The 12,500-nt window shown below is 53.9% G+C and overlaps 1 protein-coding gene across 5 annotated transcripts in view; it reads left to right on the top strand.

Moving 5' to 3' along the window:
* The window catches only part of zfh2 (Zn finger homeodomain 2), a 205,518-nt gene that overhangs the window by 191,446 nt on the left and 1,572 nt on the right, over window positions 1-12,500 (top strand). For 3 of the 5 annotated variants that reach the window (XM_070137623.1, XM_070137624.1, XM_070137622.1), the window contains exon 3: window positions 6,769-12,500. This exon is cut by the window's right edge and continues 1,572 nt beyond it. In XM_070137623.1, coding sequence (XP_069993724.1) covers window positions 6,769-12,500 — 5,732 coding nt within the window. The remainder of the gene's footprint in view (window positions 1-6,768) is intronic. The other 2 variants (XM_070137626.1, XM_070137625.1) reach the window with 2 other exon arrangements.

The raw sequence follows: 12,500 nt of genomic DNA on the forward strand, positions 1-12,500 counted from the left end.
TAAATTTCGCTGCAGATTTTTATTTGTGAAGTTGTAATAACTGAGGTATTTTATTCATGTATTTTATTTTTTATTTTTTATTTTTTAGGAATCATGAGTCGTATAGTCATGTCAACTTCGGTTTATGACTATACGTCGTTCTGCTTAGAAACCTCTTGTCGTTATTCTTTTATTTGGTGAATCTTTTATCGCCGTATAGACTCGTACCGAATGTATCGCTATTGAGGCGAGAGTTGTTCCGTTCCCCTCCCACCCTATGCCATTTTCGTCCCGCTGAAATAAATGCGATTGGATTGTTTCGTTAACTAGCTGCGCCTTGCGGTTTGAACGCTGAATTAGGGGCATGAGAAAGGTGTCGGATTCTATGTGTTTCCCGCCATTGATCGTCAATTGTTTGCGCTACTGTGCGGCGGGGCGGGGGATTCTCGCGCTTATTCTCCCCGCGCGGAAGGCTCCCGGCTTTAATGAAGGAGAGTGATCAGAGGCGAAGCGATTTGGGACGCGGTAAGCAATAATCATGGCGAGAGAGAGAGAGAGAGAGAGAGAGATAATTAGCTGGAGGCATTGATCAAAAGGAAATACAGTGGCTTCGGCTCTGTAACCCTTCGGCGCGACTGCCGCTATTGACGGAGAACTGCGAGCCCCAAGGTGACAGGCGCCGCCATTTTGAATATTTCGCGAGAGGACTCCAAGGCTGCGGAGGGTCACGGTTACGGCCTGTCTGGATTTGCTTGCTTTCTGATAAATGAAAAAATATGTATATTAAATAATTGTAGATCTGCCAGCTTTCGAGGGATTTAGTGTTATAGTTGAAAAGGTCATGGATACATCAATTCCATTCTTTCAGTAACCCTTGGTCGACTCCACCCTCACCCCCCTCCCCTCCCCTCTCCCCCGTAACCCTTCCGCATTCATTAAAACCTTTTGTTCTATGGCAACGACTTGAGCCTCGACACTCGAGTTGGAAGGTTTATATTACTCCGCATTTTCTTACGGGCGTGGGCTCGTAGGCCTACCTACCTTCACCTCTTGCATTTTCTTACGGGTGTGGGCTCGTAGGCCTACCTTCACCTCTTCTAAGTGCCCTCAATTCGTTTTCCAAAAAAGTCCGGTGCGATTTTGAAACATTTCGTGTATATCTTAGCGAAATCAAAACACATCAAACCGCACTCGGAGCCAATTACCAGAATCCTGTTGCCATGTTGGGGCTGTTGTAATTTTGGGCCAAAAAAATGCGCAAATTTGAATTGACATCTGAGTGAGACGACGGAGCGGCGGTAATAGGGCGAGGAAGGCGAGGAAGTACGACCGAGGGGGAGGAGGAGGGGGTGGGGGGAGGGGGGGAGGGTCGTTATTCCGGATTTTTTTGGGGGTAATGAAATCGGTTTTGTTGTAATGATGATGTGGGGGGATTGTTTTTTCGTTGGTGATGCTGTTTCGCTGTTTGTGTGATGATCAGCGGAGGAAAGTAACATATGCGGGCGCTCACACACACACACACGCACACACGCACACACGCACACACGCATTTCTTTTCCTCTCGCCACGGGGCATTCCGATGTCAGTGATGTCACGGCGGAGCAAACATCCTCGTTGGACAGCGGCAGGCAAGTCTCCACGCCAGACATCAGTCATACCAGCATATTTAGCTTATACCTGGCGATGTCGTCCCCCCTCCCTCCCTCTCCCTTCTCCTTCTCTCTCGTTCCCTCCTTTCTCCTCTCTTCTCCCCGTCTCTTTTCTTTGTATTCTCTCGTATTCTCTATCCTCGTTGCTCTTTTCTTCCTCTCTTCTTGCTTCGAATCCTCAATCCTCTTCTTCTTCTCCCTCCTCTCTCCTTTCTCCTTTCTCCTATTCCTTTTCATCTTTATGCCCATTCCTCATCTCCCGCCCCCACATTCCTCATCTCTTCTTCCCTTTTTTCCTCCTGCCCATCCCCATTCCTCGCCTCCCCTTCCCTTGTTCCTCCCTCCCTCCCCATTCTATCCCCTCCCATTCCTCATATCCCCCTTTCTATCCTCTCCCTCATTCCTCATCTATCCTTTCCCAATTCTCCTCCTCCTCCCCCTCATTTCTCATATCCCCCTATACCTTCCCTATCCTCTCCCTCATTCCTCATCTATCCTCCCCCATTCCTCATCTACCCTCCCCCATTCCTCCTCCTCCTCTTCCCTTATTCCTCATATCCCCTCCCCCATTCCTCGTATCCCCCTATACCTTCTATCCTCTCCCTCATTCCTCATCTACCCTTCCCCCATTCCTCATCTCCCCTCCCCCATTCCTCCTCCTCCTCCCCCCCCATTTCTCATACTTGGTGCGGGTCTGTCAGCTCGATCTCGTTACTGCTCATTAGGCGTGATTACAAGCCCTCCTCGTCCGCCTCTTTGGCCCTGCTACCGCTTACTGCTGACTACTGACGGCTGACTGCTGACTGCTCTTCGCTACCTGCTTTCAATTTGCTGTCTGATTCGCGACTTTTTTTGTTGAGAAAGTCCGTTTTTTTTTGCTGTTTTTCGCGGTCTCTCATCTGTCTGTCTATCCGTCTCCCTCTCTCTTCTCCCTCCCTCCCGCCTTCCCTCCGCGATACGGGGCTCCTTCCCTCCCTCCCCCCCCTTCCCTCCGCGATACGGGGCTCCTTCCCTCCCTCCCCCCCCCCCCTTCCCTCCGCGATACGGGGCTCCTTCCCTCCCTCCCCCCCCCCTTCTTATCTCCTTATCTCCAACCCGATGTGGCGTTCCTCCGCTAACTCGATGACGCAACGTAGATCAGCGTAAAAAACCGCCCTTCTTTCAGCTGGCGTTCCGTGTCAGTCATTGCGTCGTCGGGCTGGGAACGCCTTGTCTGTCTGTCCGGGTGACCTCCGCGGTTGCGACCTTCACGTACTGGAAAAGAGGGGGAGAGAGAGAGAGAGAGGAGGGGGGGGGGAGAGGGAAGAAGAGGGAGAGAAGGAGAGGTTTGTGTTTGTATTTTTTTTTTCTTTAATTGGGGTAGTTTTTTTTGCTCTTTTCTTTTTTCGTTTATGTTTTCCCTCTGTTTTCTCTCTCTCTGTCTGTCTGTCTCTCTCTCTCTCTCTCTCTCTCTCTCTCTCTCTCTCTCTCTCTCTCTCTCTCTCTCTCTCTCTCTCTCTCTCTCTCTCTCTTCCCTCCCTCTCCCTTGCTTTTAATTCAAATTATTTAGCGCTCGACTGGAGTATGCTAATGAGTCCGTGTAAACATTAGCGGGGCCGAGTCGCAAGTAGGCCTATATTTATGACGAATGTTTGTTGTTCTCCTTCCCCCCCCCCTATTCTCCCTCCCCCCTCACCTCTCTCTTTGATTAGCCGCTGTGTTGACTGTAAGTAAACTAACGTAGGAGAGAGAGAGAGAGAGAGAGAGAGAGAGAGAGAGAGAGAGAGAGAGAGAGAGAGAGAGAGAGAGAGAGAAGAGAGAAAGAAACCCGAGAGAGATAGAAAAGAAAGAGACACGAACGAGCGAAGAACAGAAACGAAAAGAGAGAAGAGAGAGAGGCGAGAGCGTAGGCGACCCCGCAGCACAAATCCAGAATCGCGGCCAGTACCGTACGTAGAACGATTAAACCCTTGCCAAGGACGTATCACTTAATACCTTCATGATTACAATTGCCTGAACCGTCCACCCTGGCGCCTGGCTGGAGGTCCGGCCGCTGCTGTGTTTGTTTGTTTGTTTGTTTGTATGTTCGACTGTTTGTGTGAAGGGGTTTAACTGTTTGGGGTTATTCGTGTTTTAGGAAATGCTTGATTTTTTAAAATTTTCTTTGGAAAGTGTGTATGGACACACACACACACACACACACACACACACACACACACACACACACACACACACACACACACACACACACACACACACACACACACACACACACACACAGAGCCGTACCTCTCTTTGTACAATTAGTATTATTATAGATTATTAAGCTGATATCGGGACGGAAAATAATGTCGCTGGCAATTTTTTACTCGGTGTCTGTCTGTCACTTGCATAGACAATTAGGTGAGAATTGAAATGTCGTCGGGACCTTATTAGCGATAATGATGATTACCCTTATTACTAGAAGAGGGGGAGGAGGTGGGGGGGGGGGTAGGTAGGTAATGAGGGCGGGAGAAATTTTTTTAATGCTATCGTGGGGTAATTTAATACCTAGAATACCGGTGTTAACATGACTATCCTTCGTCGGTTTTTTTTTCATTAAATCTTGTAATATTGGGATAGGGAGGTGGATAGGGGAAGGGGGAGGGGGAGGGGGGGGAGAGCCGGAGACTGCTATAAAATCGTTTTATATCAGAGGGATTGGGTAAGGCTTCGCGGTAATGCTGTCTCTCTCTCTCTCTCTCTCTCTCTCTCTCTCTCTCTCTCTCTCTCTCTCTCTCTCTCTCTCTCTCTCTCTCTCTCTCTCTCTCACACACACACACACACACACACACACACACACACACACACACACACACACACACACACGCACACTCTCACTCTCACTCTCACTCTCACTCTCTCTCTGTTTGTCTCTCTGTCTCTCTGTTTGTCTTTCTGTCTCTGTATCTATCTATCTCTCTCCCTCTCCCTCTCTTACGAATCAGAATCGTGACGTCATACTGATCCGTATCAAGCACGTTTCGTCATAAATTCGCAAGACTCGCTCTCACCCTCACTCGGGGGTGGGGGTGGGGGAGGGGGGATGAAGGGGAAGCAGGGGTGACACGGGGGTGGGATGGGAATCAGACCTCTATGGCAAGGGGCAATAGGGTCCAAATTGGCCTCCTCATCCAGCCAGCGGAGGAATCCTTACATCAATCCTGTTGTGTTGGGGAGGAGGGGGGAAGGCGAGGGGGAGGGGGGGAGGGGGTAATCCTGGTAATTGTTAATCCCGTCACCTCGACATATTAGCGCTGAAGGGTGGGGGACGGAGGAGGGGGGAAAGGATCTGGGTGGGGAGGGGGGGGGGGAGAAAGGATCTGGGTGGGGAGGAGGGGGAGAGAGATGGGGAATGAGGGTCTAGAAGGGGCAAGGATTTGAGGGGTGGAGGGGGAATTGGGGGAGTATGGGTATCGTCGGGTACGAAGTTGGGGATTTGGGGATGGGGAGGAGGAGGTCCTATTGGGGAAGGCGGAGGGGAAGAACAGAAGGGGGTTGGAATGGGGGAATTAAGGGAGGGGTTGAAGGGGTTGGGGATCGGGGTAAGGTGGGGAGGGGGAGAAGGGGGAGATAGCGCATTCGCAACCGACCTCCCCCACCTCCCCCTCCTCCTCCCCACCCCCCACTCCTCATACCTAGAATCCATACGCGTGTTGATGAACCCAAAGCCCACTCGCTGAAGCCTTACGAGGGTTCGGGGGAAGACGCAAAAGTTTCACTGTCTATCGCGGGTTTTTATCTATCTATCTGTTTTTATTGTATTTAGCCTATTTATTATGGTCGGGTTCTACTGTTCGCGGGGGTTCGTTCGTCGTCTGCTTTTTCTTGGGTCGTGAAGTTTGGTTTGTTTTATTTTTTTTTTTTAACTTGATTTTGGTGGAATGTGTGTTATTGTGTTTGTTTTTTGTTTTGTTTTGTTTTGTTTAATGTTTGCAGGAGATTTCGCTTGTTTTGTTGAGAGAAGGGGAGGGATGGGGTGGGGGGGGCGGGGAATGGGTGAGACGTGGAGAGTTGAACGAGACGGAATTAAGAGACATAATGAAAAAAGAATAGATGAAATAAGAAAAACTACATTTTATTTACGAATCCTTTTTTTTTTTCTCTCTCTCTCTTTCTCGTTTTTTTTTTCCTTTCTCAAACTCGTCCCCCATATTCCTACTTCCCACTTCTTCACCTTCCCCCTCATCCCCACCCGCTCCCCCCTTTCCCCCCCACATCCCGCTTCCCGCCCGCACCCCACCCCCCCTTCCCGCTCACCCCCCAGCCCTCCCGTCTCCCCCCTTCCCTCCCCCTTCAGACTTCCCACTCCCCGCCCCTCCCCTGTCTCCCCCCTCCCCCCTCCGCTCGTCTTAATGAGCGCGGATGGCCGGGCTTAAGCTGGCGCACAGAGCGAGCTCACGTAATGTCATTTAGGTCATTAGGCGGTCTAGGAAGTGACCAGAAGCCCTCTGTGTCATCATCCGCGCTGCTAGTTCTGTGGTCGGCGCTGCAGGTCGGAGTCGCGCGCCGTCGACCTACACGCACACGCACCCGCACACACACACGCGCGCGCTCGCCCGTGTTGTCGCGTCGCTGGATTTTGCGTTGTGTTTTTTTGTTATTTTTTTTCGAGAGGATTATTTTGTGGGTTTTACGTGTTTGCGTTGGAGGAAGCGTGTCTCGGCGTCGTACGGAGGGAGACGTGAGGGAGACGTGCGTGTACAGTGTTGAAACTTGTGTTGTTGTTCTTTTCTGTTGTTCAATCGTGATGTGAAACCGCGGTCAATATTGATGTTAAACGCAGGCGGGGGAATTTAGAACGAAAAAGAAATCAGTTACTGGACGCCGAGCGAAGGGATTCAGCATGAGAGTGAAAACGATCGCTCGGCGCTACAGGATCGAAGGTGACCGCTGCGATGCCTCGGTGTTGGCTCTTGTGCTCCTCGTGTCACGGAATATTTGCTCGAGTCACGTATTGTTACTTATTTGTATTATATAAGATAAGGTTTTATTTTTTAAATGAATGTGTTTTGTTTTCCTTTTGATTTCCTTCTATTCTGCTTGAGTTAGCCCTTTCCATGCATGACCTGTGGCCGCTTAGAAGTTGTTACTGACGTTGGATTTTTTTCTTGCGTTGCAGAGGAGACCAAGGAAGAGGGCCGCTCGCCCGACCACGTGCATGCCTGCCCCTTCTGCCACTTCACGTGCGAGCTGGAGTCTAGCCTGCAGCAGCACGTGGACAGTGAGCACGGAGGGGAGAAGAAGGCCGGGCTGAGGTGCCCCCTGTGCGAGGAGGCGTGCCCCGACATGCCCTCCCTCGAGAAACATGCCATCAATGTTCACTCGGTCAACTCCGAGGGCCTCCAGAGGCTCATGCTGCTGGTCAGACTTAGCGCCGCAGCGGGCAAGGAGGCCGAGGAAGAGGATCACTCGCAGCAGCACCATCAGCAGCCGCAGCCGCCGCCGCCGCCGCCGCCGCAAGCCGAACAGATGCATCCGGAACAGCATCTCCGTCTGCCCGGGAAGGCGGAGGAGAGCCAGCCATCAGGTGGAGCAGGTAAGCGAGGTGATGAGCGGAGCGTGGGCCGGGAGCAGGAGGAGTGTGGTGTGTGTGGGCTGGCGTGCGCCTCGGTGGAGGACCTGGTGGCGCACCAGGCGGCCGTGGGACACACGCCGCTGACGGAGACGCCGCGGGGGCCAGGATACCTGTGCTGGAAGAAGGGCTGTAACCAGTACTTCCCTTCGGCTCAGGCGCTGCACAGTCACTTCCGGGAGATCCATGGCGCGGCGCCCAGGCCGTCGATCGCCGTGTCAGAGAGGCACGTGTACAAGTACCGCTGCCAGCAGTGTTCTCTCGCCTTCAAAACAGTGGAGAAGCTGCAGCTGCACTCGCAGTACCATGCGATTCGGGATGCCACCAAGTGTCTGTTGTGTCACCGCAACTTCCGCTCGCTCACGGCTTTACAAAAACATGTCAGCTCTGACCACCCTGAGCTTTCAGCGGCGGAACGACACCAGTTCCAGGCATCCATCGTGGGGGCGCCCGTGGGCGCGGGGGCGGGGCCCGTCCTCGACCCCAGCACCACGGCGCTGCTCCGACTGGAGTCTAATAAGGACGACGAGCCCGAGGAGCTGTCTCGTGTCGATGAGCCTCCGCTGCCTCCGCAACAGCAGGCCATCGAGGACTACCTCAACTCTGACACGATGGCTCTCGATAACTACAGCGACCCGGCGCGACGCTTCAAGTGTCACCGCTGCCGGGTCGCCTACACGCGCCAGACCTATCTCTCGGCTCACCAAAAGACGTTGCTCCATCGCAGGGGAGAGAAACTCACCTACCCGATGGAGAAATATCTTGACCCCAACAGACCATACAAATGTGATGTTTGCAAAGAGTCATTCACGCAGAAAAACATTCTGCTTGTACATTACAATTCAGTCAGTCATTTGCATAAGCTTAAAAAAGCCATGCAGGACAAAGAGACCAAAGGATCTCCGAGCAGCTATCAGACCCAGTCTGAAGGGAGCGGCGTGGAGGCCGCCGGGTCCGCTCCCCCGGGCGACGGCTTAGCCAGCGCCTCCAGGGGCGGCGGGGGGGCGGGGCCCGGGGGCGAGGAGGAGGAGCGCAACAAGCCCTACAGGTGCCACGTGTGCCGAGTGGCGTACTCGCAGCAGTCGACCCTGGACATTCACCTGCGCTCAGTGCTCCACCAGACGCGCGCCGCCCGACTCCCAGACTTCCTGGCCACCCACGCCCACCCAGACCCCTCGCGCCCACTAGTCGACCATCCGCCCACACCCACCAGTACCCCGCAGCCCTCCCCCGCCCCACACCATGACGCACACACTCCTCGCTCCCCCTCAACCCCTCAGGCTACCCCTCCAGGGGGGCATTATCAGGGCATTTCCCCCTCTAATAGCAGCAGCGGCAGCGCCCAGGGAAGCTGCGATCGGTGTGGTGGCGTGTGGAGCAGCCCGGAGCAGGGAGCGCAGCATGCAGTGCTGTGCGGGCTCATCCCCCCTCACCTGGCCTTCCTCCCGCACGCCGTCAGCACCGGTGTCAGTCAGCCAGCCACCCTGGACGCTGCCTGGGCCTCCCTTTGCGGGGCCGGCGCCGCCCCCCTGCCCCAGACTCAGCCCCCCGACCGCTCTCTCTCTCCATCTGAATGTTCCATAGAATCTCTCTCTACCTCTAGATTCACTGTACCTTTCAGAAAGTCTTCACGCCTACACAAGCACTTATTAGAAAGCTTTGGCTTTGACCTAGTTGTTCAGTATGTTGAAAATCAACAATCTTGTCCATCAAAAGAACCCGAGCAGGGGACTTCTGAGGACTCTAAAGACAGATCCAATCCTGATCTACCAGAACTTAGTAAATCTAAATGTCCTCAGTGTTCTAAACAATTTTCTAGTGTATGGGTTTTAAAAGCCCACTTAGAAGAAATTCATAAATCAGGTGTACCTTTTGATTACCTTAAGACCTTCTCAGATGAGTACCGTAAAGAGTACAATACTAGTCGGCAATGCTCTAGCAGCGATCCCTCTGCTCTTACAGATGAGGAGCGAGTCCGGGACGCGGAGCTCATCCAGGGGGGAGACAAGGGGACTTCAGATGAGAGAGAGAAAGAGGCAGAGTCAGGCAGCAGGAGCGACGCCGCGGCCACGCCCACGCCCACCTCTCGTGCCACGCCCACACCTGGTGTCACGCCCACCTCCATCTCTGCCGCCTCCATCTCCCCCGCCGCTGACCAGCAGGGTATGAACATGCCGTCGCAGATGGTCGAGATGGCCGCGGCGCTCAATGCCCTGACGGCGGCGCAGATGCAACAGATGCAGTTCAACCCCATGATGATGGCGGGGCTCGGGCTGGCGGGGCTGCCCCTCCAGCTCAACCCCCTGGCGGCCATGAACCTCCATCCGCCCCTCATGCCCATGATGCCGCCCCACATGTTCGATCCGGGCGCCCTGGCCAACATGCAGCAGCAGACACCACCCACTTCGCTGCCTTCAAACCTGCCCAATGATGCATCCATGTTCCTCAAACAGCAGCAGCAGCAGCTCTTGCAGCAACAGCAAGCCGCTGCTGCCGCCGTTGCCGCACAGCAGAAGAGGGCTCGCACACGCATCACCGACGAGCAGCTGAAGATCCTGAGAGCTCACTTCGACATCAACAATTCCCCGACCGAAGAGCAGATCAACGAGATGGCCAAGCAGAGCGGACTGCCTCCCAAGGTAATTAAGCATTGGTTCCGTAACACGCTGTTCAAAGAGCGACAACGCAGTAAAGACTCGCCCTATAATTTTAGCATCCCTCCGTCCACCACACTTAACCTGGAGGAGTATGAGAAGACAGGTGAAGCCAAGGTCATGCCACTGAACCCGGACGAGGCACGGGAGATCGTGGCGCTCAACAGCTCCCGTGAGGAGGACAAGATGACCGAGCGGATCTCCAAAGAGCAGGAAGAATCCGCACACGACCGCGCCGCCACCGCATCCCCGCTCAACAAAGTTCCTAGTCTTACACAAGACAATAGCCGAGTACAAGAAAAGAACGGGGAAGGTATAGGCGGGTCTGGCCTCAGTGCCCAGCACCACCAGTTACGGGAGCAGCAACAGCTGCGAGAGCAACAGCAACTACGAGAGCAGCAGCGGGAGCGGGAGCGGGAACAGCAGCAGCAGCGGGAGAGGGAGAGGGAGCAGCAGCAGCCACCCTTGTCACAACCCCTGTTGCCCCCGCAGCCCCAGCAGCAGCCACTAGGCAGCGGACCCCAGCTGGTGTCCTCAGCTTCCTCGTCGCCGCTGGGCCTGCCGGTGACCTCGTCGTTCAGCTCTCTGGCCTCACCGCAGACGTCACTCTCGCTCAGCTCACTCATTACCTCCCAGCTCGAGTCTAACCCCATGCTGGCTCACAAGCTGCCTCACACACCACCCACAGTTCCTAGTTCTGGCCTTATTCCTCCAAGCTCAGGTGTGAGCCCCACGCCTCCGCATTTGTCCTTCCCGTCAGCCCCCCAGACTCCCACCTCTTCCGGCACTGGCAAGCGAGCAAACCGCACCCGCTTCACTGACTACCAGATTAAGGTGCTACAGGAGTTCTTCGAGAACAACGCCTATCCCAAGGATGACGATCTGGAGTACTTGTCCAAGCTGCTCAGCCTGTCACCTCGCGTCATTGTGGTGTGGTTCCAAAACGCCCGTCAGAAGGCACGCAAGGTCTACGAGAACCAGCCACCCCTTGACCCGAATGACGAAGGTGCAGGTAGGTTCACCCGGACGCCGGGCCTAAATTACCAGTGTAAGAAGTGCTTGCTTGTCTTCCAGAGGTATTATGAGTTAATCAGACACCAGAAGACTCACTGCTTCAAGGAAGAAGACGCCAAGCGATCCGCTCAGGCGCAAGCAGCAGCGGCCCAGGCGGCAGCTATGTACAGCGATGAGAACTCTAATCACTCAAGCATCACCGAATCGTCGCAGCAGTCAGGTAGCCTCGATAACAAACCTTCGGAAGGATCTTTCCAGTGTGATAAGTGCAGTCTGGTATTTAACAGATTCGAGCAGTGGCGTGAGCACCAAATAGTTCACCTCATGAACCCTGCACTCTTCCTGAACAAAGGTGCAGACTCCCCATTCACCAGCATACAGCAACAGCAGCAGAGTCAGTCATCGCAGCAGCACCAGCTCCCCTCGGGTGCTCCCCTTCCCATACCACAGGCTAGTCCCCTGCCCCAGCCCAGCCCCCTATTGCCACCGGCTTCCCCTCTGAAGCGCAAAGCCGAAGAGAGTGAGGACGAGAGGGATGGCATGACGAGCAACAACGAGGGGCAGAGGGATAAGAGACTCCGCACTACCATCCTACCAGAGCAGCTGGACTACCTCTACCAGAAGTACCAGATGGAAGCCAACCCGTCGCGGAAGATGTTAGAGACCATCGCTCAAGAAGTTGGTCTGAAGAAGAGGGTCGTCCAAGTTTGGTTCCAGAACACACGAGCACGCGAGAGAAAAGGTCAGTTTAGAGCTCATGCACAAGTGATTAATAAAAAATGCCCCTTCTGTCCTGCTATCTTTAAAGTCAAGTCTGCTCTTGAATCGCACCTTTCCACTAAGCACGCGGATCAGTACTCTAAGGGAGATGTGGACATTGATGCACTGCCTGATGTAGAAGATTCTGGTGTTGGGAACTTCGGCCTGTCTTCAACTCCTTCGGCAACTCAAGCCTCTCAAGTCATGCCCTCTTCTCTCTTCTCCTCAGAAGTTCCGGAAGACTCGATAGCCATGTACCACGAGGAGGCAATCCGGCGGTACCTCAACGATGTCAACTTGGCATCGGACGGTACACGACGGGAAGGTGAGAGCCCGCTAGATCTCAGTAAGCCATTAGACCTGGTTCGGCCGTTAGGGTTTGATTCCTCCATGTTAGACACTAACGAGCACCTTGAGGAGCATTCAGATGAAGAGAATTACAATCTGGATATATGTGAACAAGAGGAGGGTGACATGGCGGTCAATTCTCATGAAAGTAACCCCACCTCTCCCGCCTCCTCCACCACCAGCTCCGCCAACAAGGTGGGATCTCACCAGGGCGGCACCAACAAGAGGTTCCGCACACAGATGTCATCAATCCAGGTGAAGGTCATGAAAAGCGTGTTCCAGGAGTATAAAACGCCGACGATGGCGGAGTGTGAGTTGCTAGGGAGGGAGATTGGGCTAGCCAAGCGTGTGGTGCAGGTGTGGTTCCAGAATGCGCGGGCAAAGGAAAAGAAAGCAAAGCTGGCTCTGCAGAAGATGCTCGGCACGGAGCCCGAGGGACCCAAACCGCCTGAGGAGTGCAAAGTGTGTAACTTTAAATACAGTCACAAGTACTCTGTTCAGGAC

This window comes from Penaeus vannamei, chromosome 23 (genome assembly GCF_042767895.1).
Source record: "Penaeus vannamei isolate JL-2024 chromosome 23, ASM4276789v1, whole genome shotgun sequence".
Lineage (NCBI taxonomy): Eukaryota > Metazoa > Arthropoda > Malacostraca > Decapoda > Penaeidae > Penaeus > Penaeus vannamei.